This window comes from Staurois parvus, unplaced genomic scaffold (genome assembly GCF_062004578.1).
Source record: "Staurois parvus isolate SC_StPar_1 unplaced genomic scaffold, SC_StPar_1.0 ptg000423l, whole genome shotgun sequence".
NCBI lineage: Eukaryota > Metazoa > Chordata > Amphibia > Anura > Ranidae > Staurois > Staurois parvus.
The window spans coordinates 4,671,110-4,684,748 of NW_028318219.1; the positions used below are offsets into that span (position 1 = coordinate 4,671,110).

The 13,639-nt window shown below is 44.3% G+C and overlaps 1 protein-coding gene across 8 annotated transcripts in view; it reads left to right on the forward strand.

The window, feature by feature from the left end:
* Positions 1-13,639, forward strand: part of CIC (capicua transcriptional repressor) — a 280,330-nt gene that overhangs the window by 251,443 nt on the left and 15,248 nt on the right. For 7 of the 8 annotated variants that reach the window (XM_089687365.1, XM_089687363.1, XM_089687368.1 and 4 more), the window contains exons 11-15: positions 1,816-2,977; positions 3,165-3,376; positions 5,875-6,047; positions 12,180-12,364; positions 12,659-12,958. In XM_089687365.1, the coding sequence (XP_089543491.1) occupies positions 1,816-2,977; positions 3,165-3,376; positions 5,875-6,047; positions 12,180-12,364; positions 12,659-12,958 (2,032 nt within the window). The remainder of the gene's footprint in view (positions 1-1,815; positions 2,978-3,164; positions 3,377-5,874; positions 6,048-12,179; positions 12,365-12,658; positions 12,959-13,639) is intronic. The other variant, XM_089687370.1, reaches the window with a different exon arrangement.

Below are 13,639 nucleotides of genomic sequence, written 5' to 3' on the forward strand. Positions count from 1 at the left end.
TATGTAAGCGCTGTATATTTTGATTTCTAGAAAGCAAGGTATGTTGCACATTTGTAGTCCCAAAGTCCACACTGACCTGAAGATCCTGGTCAGCCTACTTCCAGGTCTGGTTAAAGGATAAATGAAATATGAAAGGTGCAGCACTAAAGTAATGAATGAATCAAATGAAATACTTCTAAAACATGTACATAAATAAATAATAAATAAGGTGAATAGAAGCAGCAATAGAACGAATAGCGGCAATATTGAAAAGCAGACACAGTGAGGCGCTCTGATCTAAAGTGTGAGAGTTTATGAATTATTAATATAGCAATGATGAATATACTGATAAGTGTGGTGATGGTATCCGTGACACTGAGTGGTCAGCATTGGGTGATATAAAATGAATAGTGACTGATCGTGAACATATATCAAATTGCGATAAACAAGAGTTCTAAAAAAGTCCAGAAAATAAATCCGTGAACAGGTGACATCCAGTGCTGGTGAATCAGCTGCCCCCATCCTCTGGAACTCACTACCCCAATTTATCAGACTATTGCCTACTCTGCTCACTTTTAGACGATCTCTGAAAACTTATCTCTTCAGGGAAGCCTATCCTGCCCTCAGCTAATACTGGAATCTTCTACTCTTCCAACCAGTCCATCCCCCACAGTTACTACCTTTTGTACCACTAGCCCCTGCCTCCTAGATTGTAAGCTCCAAGGAGCAGGGCCTCCTAACCCTTTTGTATTGAACTGTATTGTCTCCTGTTATATTGTAAAGCGCTGAGCAAACTGTTGGCGCTATATAAATCCTGTATAATAATCAGTGAAAAGTATTCCTTTATATGCACTCACCAGAAGCGCATATGTAATGCGCATGAACAGCTGGTTTCTTCTCCAGGTAAGTCAGGCAGCACACCCATCAATCCTAGGACCATGAAGGCCAGGATGATCTCAGATAGGGATGATGACACCAAGCAGCATGCAAACCGTGATTAGAAATCCTGAGGAGTTAGCTCACAAAAGAGCCAGAAAAAATCGGCTAATAGTGTAGTACTTTATTAAAGGTACAGAGTATCCATGTGGAAAGTACAAACAAATCGTATAAAACAACTCACTAAGATGGCCGCCGGACCTTCGCTTGGCCCCGGCGGTGTGATGTCAATGCGCAGGCTCCTTCCTTGACGCGTTTCGTATGCACGCATGTTTTCAAAGGGATATGCTGTGGTTAAAGGATAAGTTCACTGTTCTCGACATGTTACACCCGTATTTTGGGGTGTAACATGAAACATGTTGAGCATCCATCTCCTTGTGACAGCGGATGGGGAACCTTCTCCCCGCCCTCACTGTTACAGTTTGAAAACAGCGGGGCTCCACCCACACAGCAGCATTATTCATTCAGAGTTCTGGGACTGTCTACAAGTACCATCAGCAATGGCGGCTGATGGCTTGTCGTTCTCAGTGAACTGTGATGACACTGGTGAGCGCTCTCCTAGTCCATTGAGCTTCCTTGCGTTCAGTAACTGCCTGCCCATATTGAAGGTACGGGCAGACAGTTTACTGACGGGCTGCAAGAGCCTGACAGGTAACATATACCAGATGGCATTAACAGTTTATTGGACTTTTTCCTATTCGGACTTGCTGTTTAAAAACAAAATAAAAAGTAACCTTTGTGCAGGCCTCCTTCCTTATGGCTCATAAGAAGCTGGTCCTCAGTCAGATCCTTTCATTTTCAGTCTTGCTTTCAGTTCATTGCTAGGGGAATATTTGCACTATAATTGATTATCTCTTTAAAAAAAAAACAATTTTTTTTTTCTTTTTGCTTTGTCGCTAGGTGGCTCCTCAAGGGGTCTTTCCCCTCGTCATCCGTTCCTCCTCGCACTCTGGAAGTTTTCCACTTTCCTCTGAAGACTTCAAATCAGATAGACCTGTGAATGTGACTCAGTCACCCAAGCCTAGTGACCATCCACAAGCCTCCTTCCCCCGTGGGTACCCTCCACTGCCTCCTGCCAAGCCGCCTCCACCTCCTCCTCCTCCTCCTCGTACACCTACCCAGCATCAAGCTAGGAGAACTTCAGAAGTGCGCTTTACTATGGTGGACCCTGCCATCAGCTACAAGAGGAAACGCAGTGCAGAGGGTGCAGGACAGAAGATGGCGGGGGATGGTGTACTTCTTTCAAATCAGTACTCTGCTCAATCAGTCATCTCATCCACTGCACCCCAAACCATTGTCCTGCCCAGTGTGCCCTCACCACACCTCTCCAGCACTGTATATTCCCCCACATCCAAACCCTATGATGGGCAGAGAGGAACACCTGACAGTTGGCCTTCTGTCCCTGCAGTAGGAACTGTACTTGTTTCGGGGCCACAAGGACTTGGAGTTTTACCTCCTGGCTTAAAGCAAGCCTCCACTGTAGTTACAAATGTAGTCAAACCAGTTAGCAGCACACCAGTTCCTATTGCAAGTAAACCATTACCCATTGCCAGGAGCAGCAGTAGCAGTGAACTTTGTGACGGTCGTGTACCTGGTTCCCCGTTGGGCATTGGGGTTGTGTATGCTCACGACAGGAAACCAGTTCAACAGCTGACATCTCCAGCTTCTCCCCACCCACAGGGCAAACCCGCTGGTGGACTCGTAACCAACCTTCTGGTGGGGGCGCCTAGCTATGGACAGCCAGCCCCTGCTTCAGGAAATGGGGCAGGTCCTGTTACTGCACTGCAGTTCATTACCCAGAACCCCACAGGCAGCCCCAATGGAGCAGTACCTCTGGGCATTCTTCAGCCACAGCAGCTGCTTCCTGCTTCAAGCAAGAGGGGTAATATCACCCAAGTGCAGTACATCTTGCCCACCATCCCACAACAGCTGCAAGGAGGCATCCACTTCACCCTTCCTCCTGCAAGTGCTAAAGTGATTGCCACCCCTCAGGCTGTCCCAATTGTCCAGCCTGGCCCGGCTGCTAGCCCATCTCTGGGCATTGTGTCAGCAGCTGCCAAAGGTAAGAAGGTTTAATAAAGTCTACTTTTGCTTTGTCCTCTCGTTTCTGCTTCTTTCGCCTCATTCTCCCTTCACTTTATCGATCTTCTGTTTGTTTCCTCCTTTTTATTCAGATCCTTTATTATCTTTATCAGGCTCCTTTCTCTGTTTGCTTTGATCTATTTTATAATTTTCCTGTGCCCTAATAGCCCAGTCGGTGTCTCCTGCCCCTTCACCTGGGAGCTGCACCCAGCTGCTTTCTGGTCCAGGAATCCTGTCTCCAAGTACCCCGGTTCAGGGCAAGATGCTTGTTCCAGTTACCACACCTCATGTGACAGTGCGAGCAGGTCCTACAACGACACAGCTGCCACTTGTGACCTCCCCCTTCCCAGTCCAGAATGGTGCACAGCCTGCGAACAAGGTGAGTGGATATATATAGATATATACAGTATAGATAGATAAAGATATATAGATAGATAGAGATAGATAGATATATAGAGATATATAGATAGATATATAGAGAGAGATAGATATATAGAGATATATAGATAGATATATAGAGAGAGATAGATATATAGAGAGAGATAGATAGATAGAGATAGATAGATATATATTTACAGTGGGGATCGAAAGTTTGGGCACCCCAGCTAAAAATTTGTATTAATGTGCATAAAGAAGCCAAGGAAAGATGGAAAAATCTCCAAAAGGCATCAAATTACAGATTAGACATTCTTATAATATGTCAACAAAAGTTAGATTTTATTTCCATCATTTACACTTTCAAAATAACAGAAAACAAAAAAATGGCGTCTGCAAAAGTTTGGGCACCCTGCAGAGTTAATATCTTGTACTGCCCCCTTTGGCAAGTATCACAGCTTGTAAACGCTTTTTGTAGCCAGCCAAGAGTCTTTCAATTCTTGTTTGAGGTATCTTTGCCCATTCTTCCTTACAAAAGTCTTCCAGTTCTTTGAGATTTCTGGGCTGTCTGTCACGCACTGCTCTTTTAAGGTCTATCCATAGATTTTCAATTATGTTGAGGTCAGGAGATTGTGAAAGCCATGGCAAAACCTTCAGTTTACGCCTCTTGATGTAATCCTTCGTGGATTTTGAGGTGTGTTTAGGATCATTATCCATTTGTAGAAGCCATCCTCTCTTTAACTTCCGCTTTTTCACAGATGGCATCAAGTTGCCATCCAAAATTTGCTGAAATTTTATTCAATCCATTTTTCCTTCTACTCGTGAGATGTTCCCTGTGCCACTGGCTGCAACACAACCCCAAAGCATGATTGATCCAACCCCATGCTTAACAGTTGGACAGAGGTTCTTTTCATTAAATTCTGTGCCCCTTCTTCTCCAAATGTACCTTTGTTCATTCCTGCCAAAAAGTTCAATTTTAACCTCATCGGTCCACAGAACTTGTTTCCAAAATGCATCAGGCTTGTCTATATGTTAATTTGCAAAGTTCAAACGATGATTTTTGTGGTGAGGATGTAGAAGAGGTTTTCTTCTGATGACTCGTCCATGAAGACCATATTTGTACAAGTATCTCTTTATAGTGGAATAGTGTACCACAACTCCAGTGTCTGCCAGATCTTTCTGGAGGGATCGTGCAGTCAAACGTGGGTTTTGAATTGTTTTTCTCACAATCCTGCGAGCTGTTCTGTTTGATATTTTTCTTGGTCTTCCAGATCTTGCTTTAACTTCCACTGTTCCTGATGACTGCCATTTCTTAATTACATTCCGAACAGAGGATATTGACATCTGAAAACGCTTTGCTATCTTCTTATAGCCTTCTCCAGCTTTGTGAGCGTCAACTATTTTCAGTTTCAGTTTTCTAGACAACTGCTTAGAAGAACCCATGGTGCTGATTGTTGGGGCAAGGTCAGATGAGTCTGGGCATTTAAAACCTTTGAGATTGACATCACCTGGTCTTCCCAGACGATGATTGAGAACAATCCATGACACTGGCAGGTCTCAGCTTGGCAAAGGGGGCAGTGCATGCTATAAATTCTGCAGGGTGCCCAAACTTTTACAGACGCCATTTTTTTGTTTTCTGTTATTTTGAAAGTGTAAATGATGGAAATAAAATCTAACTTTTGTTGACATATTATAAGAATGTCTAATCTGTAATTTGATGCCTTTTGGAGATTTTTCCATCTTTCCTTGGCTTCTTTATGCACATTAATACAAATTTTTAGCTGGGGTGCCCAAACTTTCGATCCCCACTGTATGTATATGTATATATATATATATAGAGAGAGAGAGAGAGAGAGAAATATACATTTTTTTAATTCTGTTCCTTGCATCATATCTCTTGTTTTCTAATCCTTTATGGATTTTATTATTGGTGGGCAATAGGAGACCTCATAATTGAACAAGGAAATTATGTTGATAGGTCGGTTTAAAACATGTGCTTGGAACAAAGCAATAGGTTTTCTTTAATCCTCTACCCCACCACAACATGACTTTTTCCTTCATTCCCCTACCACTCCATTCAGCACCGGCACTGGATTGGTCGGTACTGTCACATGGGGAGTTTACTATGACTTTGTAACTTACAGCAGGACCTTCCTTCACTCCCACCAGCTGAATGGACTAGAAGTGGACAGCGATAGGAATACAAGTATATGCTACTGGAGAGGGCTCATTGACAGGGTCAGTGTAAGCGGATTATACACATTACAATTTACTGTACAATCTAGATCCTCCAGCGCCTATACAGTGCAAGGCCCAGCCTGTTGGGTACAGATTGAATGAATTGTTTAGGTAAGCCCTTTACACAGATTTGGTTAGTCAAAAGGTTTTATACAGAAATTGCAACCTGTACGGCCATTGTAAGTGGAATCTGCAAATATAACTGCCATGAGGGGTATATATAGTTTTTCATTTACAATTGTCTTCTTGCTTTGTCGTCCTCAGATTATACAGATCACTCCAATGCCCGTGGTGCAACCGCCAGCTCCGAAGCAGAGTGCCTTAGTGACTCCGGGCAGTTCAACACTCCAGAGTGCTATCCCTGTCACCATGGCAACCGCAGCAGTTGTAGCAGCAGTATCTCAACCACAAAAAGTCATTCTGCCATCATCAACTAGGTAGTTTTTTTTTCTATTGGTTGAACTAGATGGTCGTGATTTGTTTTTTTTTTTTGCCTGGGGGGGGGGGGTTACGATTGCCATGTGTAGTTGACAGTAATTTTTTATGCAACTTTCAGATTTTTAATATTGTGAAGTAATTTTATGATTTGTAAACACAATCACTAAAATTTTATAAAAATTGTAACATGTTAAAGCAGAAGTACGGCCAAACCTCTTGGCTGCACTTATGTGGGTCACAGGGGGGCACTTACTTTTTCACTCCTGTTACCCAGAATCAGCTGAGAGCGGGCTAAAGTCCACCAACGTCACAGAGCCTGTCTAGGCTGTGCAGGGATCCCGACAATTAAAATTACATCACAACATTAAAAGTCTGAAAGTGGCTAAAAAATTATGTCGGGATTCACCCAGATGTTCGACCGGCAGCTAGCTCTGCCTCTCGGCATGCCGCAGAGAGCCTGAATCAGCGGCCTTTGATTGCTCAGTTCACAGTGTATATACCCGACAGGTGACAGCTGCAGCATTGGATCGATCCCATGTCTACATTGAGTATAAGTGGTATTGTGTTGTGATTTTTTTTTTTTTTTTTCTTCTCTTTTGAAGTGATCCTATCACCAACCTAAAATATTTCAGGCGAAAGCGCAAAAAAAATCAGTTATTTTAACCACTTGCCCTCCAGAGGATTTACCCCCCTTTCCTGATCAGGCCATTTTTTGCGTGACGGCGCTGCGTTAACTGACAATTGCGTGGTCGTGCAAAGCTGCACCCAAATTAAATTTCAGTATTTTTTTTCCCCACGAATTGAATTTCGTTCAGTGGTATTTGATTGCCTGTGCGGTTTTTTTATTTTGTGCTATAAAAAAAAATAATGACCGATAATTTTGAGAAAATAACATTATTTTTGACTTTTTGCTAGCAAACGTGTCCAGTAAAAAAATTAAAAAAATCAAATTTCATCATAAATTTCTGCCAAAATGTATCTTCCTACTTGTCTTTACTAAAAAAAATCCCAGTACGTGTAAAGTAATTGGTTTACATGAACCTTATAGCATTTTCAAATGGCGGTATAGATACGTTTTTTTTTTTTTTTCCACTAGTAATGGCGGCGATCAGCGACTTATAGCGGGACTGCAGCGAGCATTCTGACACTGGGGGGGGGGAACTGACTTGGTGTCAATGACATCCCCAGTGACACCAATACAGTGATCAGTTCTAATATAAAGCACTGACACTGTACTAATGGCAGCGAGCAGGAAGGGGTTGGCATGAGGGGCGATCAAAGGGTTAACTGTGTGCTGTTTTACTATGTTCTGTGTGCTTCACTGTAAGCACACTGTTTTGCATGGCTATGCTGTGCACAGTCATACAAAGCAGTGTGCAGGAGCTGACAGGGAGGAGAACTGTTTTGCTTACAAACAGCTCTCCTCCCCGTCAGAGATGCTCAGCAATCACCGGAAAGCAATTTTCTTTGTGCCTTGATCCATACCACAACACTTTGGTGAGGTGCGGTGCATAAAACTGCAGATGTGCTCTATATCTATGCTGTATAACACACTAAAGCCGGCCATAGACGGTTCGAATCTTGGCCAGTACAGCAGGAACCGGACAAGATTCCAACCATGTATGGACAGGCTGAATTTATCCAAGTTAAACCCCTTGCCCTACAGGGCACTTATACCCCCTTCCTGTCCAGGCCAATTTTCAGCTTTCAGCGCTGTCACACTTTGAATGACAATTGTGCGGTCATGCAACACTGTAACCATATGACATTTTTATAATTTTTTTGAGACCGCGCTTTCTTTTGGTGGTATTTAATCATCTCTGGGTTTTTTTATTTTTTGCTAAACAAACCAAAAACTGAAAATTAAAAAAAAAATGTTTTTTCTTAGTTTTTGTTTTAAAATTTTGTAAATAAGTGATTTTTCTCCTTCACTGATGTGCGCTGAGGCTGCAGTGATAGGTGGCACTGATGGGCACTGATGAGGAAGCACTGGTAGGTGGCACTGATGGGCAATGACAGGCATCACTGATGGGCACTGAAAGGCAGCACTCATATATGGTACTGATAGGCGGCACTGATGTGCACTGATAGGCGGCACTGACTGGCACTGATAGGTGGCACTGACTGGCACTGATAGGTGGCACTGACTGGCACTGATAGGTGACACTGAACAGCAGCTCAGATGGGCACTGATATGTGGCATTGATGTGCACTGGTAGGCACTGTGGCACTGATGGGCACTGGCAGGTGGCATTGATGGACACTGACAGGTGTCATGACATTCTCCCAGAACGAGAGAACTGCCTTGCGCCCGTCATTGCCTTATAAGGTGGGCCAGGGGCGGACTGACAACTCATGAGGCCCCCGGGCAATAGGGGATCATGGGGCCCCTGTGTCCTCGCCACACCCAAAAAAGCCTATGAAAAAGCCAATGAAAGGTACCAGGGGCATCTCATGGGGCCCCCTACTGACCCCGGGCCCTTGGGCAGTGCCCGAGTGCTCGAATGGTCAGTCCGCCCCTGAGGCGGGCAGGTGGCGGTTAAAGCGATTCTAAAGGTTCATTTTTTTAAATTTTTTTTCTCTTTTTTGTAGTAAAATAACAATCATGTCTATACCTACCAACTGTGTGCAGTGGTTGTGCAGAGCAGCCTGGATCTTCCTCTTCTTGGGTCCCACGCAGGCTTTCCTGGCTCCTCCTGTCTGTCTGGTGCCCCCACAGCAAGCAGCTTGCTATGGTGGCACCTGCTGCTGTCTCAGCCAATGAGGAGGCAGAGACCCGGGACAGCCGAGGCTGTCATTCACATTGCTGGATCGCAATGAGGCTCAGGTAAGTATTGAGGGGGCTGGGGGGGCCGCTGCACACAGAAGGTTTTTTTACCTTCATGCATAGAATGCCTGGAGGTAAAGACCTTGAGCCTTTAGAACCACTTTAATCGATTGATCAACTTGGATACAACCAGCCTGCTGGATTTTACTTTCAATATTTGCTAGTGGCAGTTATACCAATAATCACTGTGTTCTCACCCTGTGGTAGCAGGAAAGGAATTTGCTCCATCTACGGTCAGCCTAAAGTTAAAAAGAAAAAGAGGAAAAAAAAAAGTAACTGTGTGTAACAATGAATCCTCTGACACCTCCACAATGGACACCGCCGGGCTGCAGCATTTTAGCCTGTGGGTTGATTTGAAGAAACCCGAACCATCCTCTCACTGGACAGTTACTGAAGGGTGACTTTCCTCTGACTTCATGGCTACATTTTCACCAACTGCCAATCTACTTACTAAGCGAAACTAAATCAGAAGAGGTGTTTCTGGGGCATTAATACAGGCATATCGTGGTTCACTTTAAGCAGATTGCATTTATTTATTGGAACCATGGGCAAAAAAAAAAAAAAGACACTCTGCGGTTTATTTACTAAAGCTGGAGAGTGCACAATCAGGCTCACTTCTGCAGAGAAACCAATCAGCTTCCAGGTTTTATTGCCAAAACTTCATTGAACAAGCTGAGGTTAGAAGCTGATTGGTTTCTATGCAGAAGTGAGCCTGATTGTGCACTCTCCAGCTTTAGTAAATAAACCTCATTATTCTACCATTTCTAGCATTAACACTTCACTTTCTGTTTTTCTGCTTTTCGCTGTGAAATTGTTTTTATTACCTGTGAAGGGATGGATGCTGCTCAACCAATCCCAGGAGTCCAATGTTAAGGAATGACCTCCGCTGTCATTCTGGCCACGCCCTCTGATGCGTTTCACCCCGCCTACCGGAGCTTGATCACATTTTATTACCTGATTGATCCTGCCAGTAGATCTGTTATTTTTCCACTTCCATTTAAAGAGTGACAATGCTGTTTGCTTTTCTTCTAAAATTGCACATCATCAATGTGGACAAGATGGTCTTAGATGTATATGTAGTTTTTCATGGAGTTTACACCAATAAATCAGAGCCTAACTCCAGCTAACACTTTGTAAGCAACTACAACTGTTTTGTTTTTCCTTTTTGTAAAAATAAAAAAAATTTAAAAAATGGTTTAATTTGTGATGATATGGGGGTTTTTGCCAGTGAGTTCAGTCCAGTCCACTCCAGAAATGCTGGTTAAAGGCATGCTGGCCGACTTTTATTAACAAACTGGAAGAAGTTCATACAGAAAATCATTTACCCACGCAGGGTTTTCCACCATCAACACAAACATAAATGAGGTTCAGCCCCCTGGCAGTGCTGCTGCTCAGGGCTTTTGCCTTTTGTCCTCCTGACCATCTAACACAGCACCTCGGTGCTCCCCTACAACATCTGTACCTGGGCTCTCTTCCAGCTCCTTGCTGCTCTGGCCTCTCTGACTCCTTGGGAAGGATTGGGGCCCTCCTGACTCCTATGCAGAGACCTTCTGTCTCTCAGGCAGAGCCTGAACTTTTGTCAGGTCCTAGATTCTAAAGACTGAGGACACTACACACTCGGCCTGCTGGTTTTTGGGAAGACTTGGACACTGGATTGGAGACTCCTCCCCTCCCAAAGCACTTCAGTCTTTGAGCTCCAAACTCTGATTCCGGAAATTACAAAACCTTAGGAGTGATGAAGAACTACCCTTCTCCACTCACAACTGACATTCTGGAGCCCTTTAAACAGAGAACCCTGTGGAGTTTTCTTCTATGTTTTCCTAATGGCAGAGCCTCTCACTGTCACCCATATGAATATAGCTGATCGTTGTAAACACAACTGTCAATGTGGCTGATAAAAAAAAAAAAACCTTTGCACTACATGCGTCATGGAATCTAAATAAAAAATAATTATAATAAATGCTGCCACTTCTATACAAATAACTATGATCAACAAAAAGAACCTTCAAAGTGATCTAGTAGCACAATGTCATTTTGTACTGCACCATTGGGTTTCATTTTTTTGTTTCCACATGACTAGTAATCCTGAATGAGAGAGATTGAGGAGGAGGAGAGTGTTATCCATGTTGCTATTAGTTCCTCGGGAGGCACAGTGATTTAGTGGTTAGCACTTCTGCCTTGCAGTAATTGGGTCATGGGTTCAATTCCCAACCATGGCGTCTGCTGCATGGAGTTTGCATGTTCTCCCTGTGTTCGTGTGGGTTTCCACCAGGTACTCTGGTTTCCTCCCACACTCCGAAGACATTTCGGTAGGTTAATTGGCTCCTGTCTAAATTGTCCTAGCTTCATCCCTGGCCACGCAGGTTTTCCTGCATGGTAGGGGTTGGGGAAATACCTGGCAACCTACCCTGTAAAATAATTGCTAAGAGAATTCATGGAAAAAGTTGCTTACGAGCAGGGGCGGACTGACAACTCATGGGGCCCCCGGGCAATAGGGGATCATGGGGCCCCTGTGTCCTTGCCCAAACTCAAAAAAGCCTATGAAAAAGGTACCAGGGGCATCTCATGGGGCCCCTTACTGACCCTGGGCCCTCGGGCAGTGCCCGAGTTTCCAAGTGGTCAGTCCACCCCTGCTTACGAGTGACGGTCCATGTAATTGCCAAGGGTCGGATACGACTGGATGGATAGATAGATAGATAGATTAGTTCCTCATTATTAGGAACTTGTTATCCTATGAAGTGGTGTCAACTGATCATGGCAATTGTTGGATGAGCAGAGAGGAGAGTGATAATATCCATTTTGACTGATCTCCTTCCCATTTGGATCCGCTTTATAAGCGATTTTAGCCAGCCATGAGAATGGGAGGCATGGCTATATGGTGAGTGCGCACCCGACAGGGGGAACGCCATCTTTATTGCACGTTGTGATCTTTTGGGAATTGGAAGATTCATTTGGTGGAAAAAATTTTTATGGACTTTTAGTTTTTTCACACTATTTTGATCACTAATATATTTATATGCACATACATATTTCATTGTGCTACTGAATCACTTTGAAGGTTCTTTTTGTTGCCAGTGTGGCTTGACCTAACTGCCACTGGACAGCTTGGCCTCATAAACAGAGTGCACAAATCACAGATCTACTGGCAGGATCAACAGATGATAAAACTGCTACAGAGACTCCTCGTAAACATGTAAACGTGTGTGTTAATGCCATAGACAGACTTCATTATACAGAACATTGATGGTTATGGCCGTATAAATGGCTCAATAATCTGTATTGTTTTTTTTTTTTTCCCGGACAGGATCACATATGTGCCCTCAGCAGCAGGCAGCACCCTTCCTCTGGTGACCACAAGCTCACACTCCCAGTCTATGACAGCAGGCACTGCCCCATGTGTCCAGCCTTCACTAGGGACTGGGTCCATGGCACTTGGCTTCACCACCATAAGTCCAAATGGTCAGGCCATAGTCCAACCACTACTAGCAGGTAAGAGATACTGTCTAAGAACTGCAGTAAGTCTTTGTACACAATACACACACATGACCATCAGTAACAAGAACTACAAATGGGGCTGTGTGTCTCTTCCCCCCACAAGTACGGTTTCTTTTAGATTGGTCATTTTAATGGCTAATTAAAGTCTGAAACATCCAGAAAGCTTCACTTTAACCTAATGGTCTTGAAAACATATTTAGAGAAATCCGATTATAAACAGCTGAATGACCTGTTTAATAACCGTTACTTAATTTCTGTTTTGTGATATTTCTGGTCTTTGTATTACAGGGCAGAGCCACATCCTTGCCCCCGGGCAGGTCACCGTGTCTCCGGCCTCCACACCTCCTGTACCAGCCACCTGTGGCAACCAAGTCTTAACTGCGATATACCCAACCGTCGGGTCTAGTACGCTGACTATGGCGGCTGCTGCTCCAGCTCAGAATTTAGTGTGCACTGTGGCCAGTACAGGTACCGTGCCCGCTGCACCAACCACCATCTTGACCAAAGCCATAAGCACCCCTCCGACAATCAGCGCCCCACCTGCTCCATCTACAGTAGGCAGTACATCACAGGTCACCACCGTCACTGGTAGGCATTTAAAAAAATAATACTGAATCTGTTGATACCTTTTTTAGACCCTCATCAGATGGGCGCTGGCACCTGCACTGCGTGCTGGAAATGTTTGATTTGGCATCTGCATCCACCCCAGCTGCTTGAAGGCAGCTTATAGAGGTAGATGGAGACCCAGTGGCTGCACAAACACGAAGCCGCATGTCACAATTTGACAGCTGTGCAGGAGCGAGTGCATGGCCTGAATGCACCCTGTCACAGGGTGGCAGCTACTGTCTGAATACGGCCTAAAGCATGTTCTGCATCAAACTTTAAACCCCAATGCACTTTTCATAAATACCACCATAGCTGTTCACAATGTATTAAAATTACATGCAGTTTTTTGAAGGGTCTTTTTTTTCCAACCCCTAGACGCTGAGCGCACACAAATATGCGGCCTCTTGGCGTCTGGGACTTGACGCTGAGCGGCAGCATATTTGCGTACCATTTGAAAATACATATGTGCTGAGAGCGCGCTCCCTGTACATAATCCGTGACTCACGGAAAGGGGAAACTCATCGCAAGGGGAGATCGGGACCTTTTCCGATCATGTGACAGCGAATCACGGCGGTCACAGGACCCTAAAACCCTGCCCCGCCTCCCGGCTTCTGAAACCTCTTAAAGGGCCGGGAGGCGCTGACGCAAAGGGGTTAAATATAA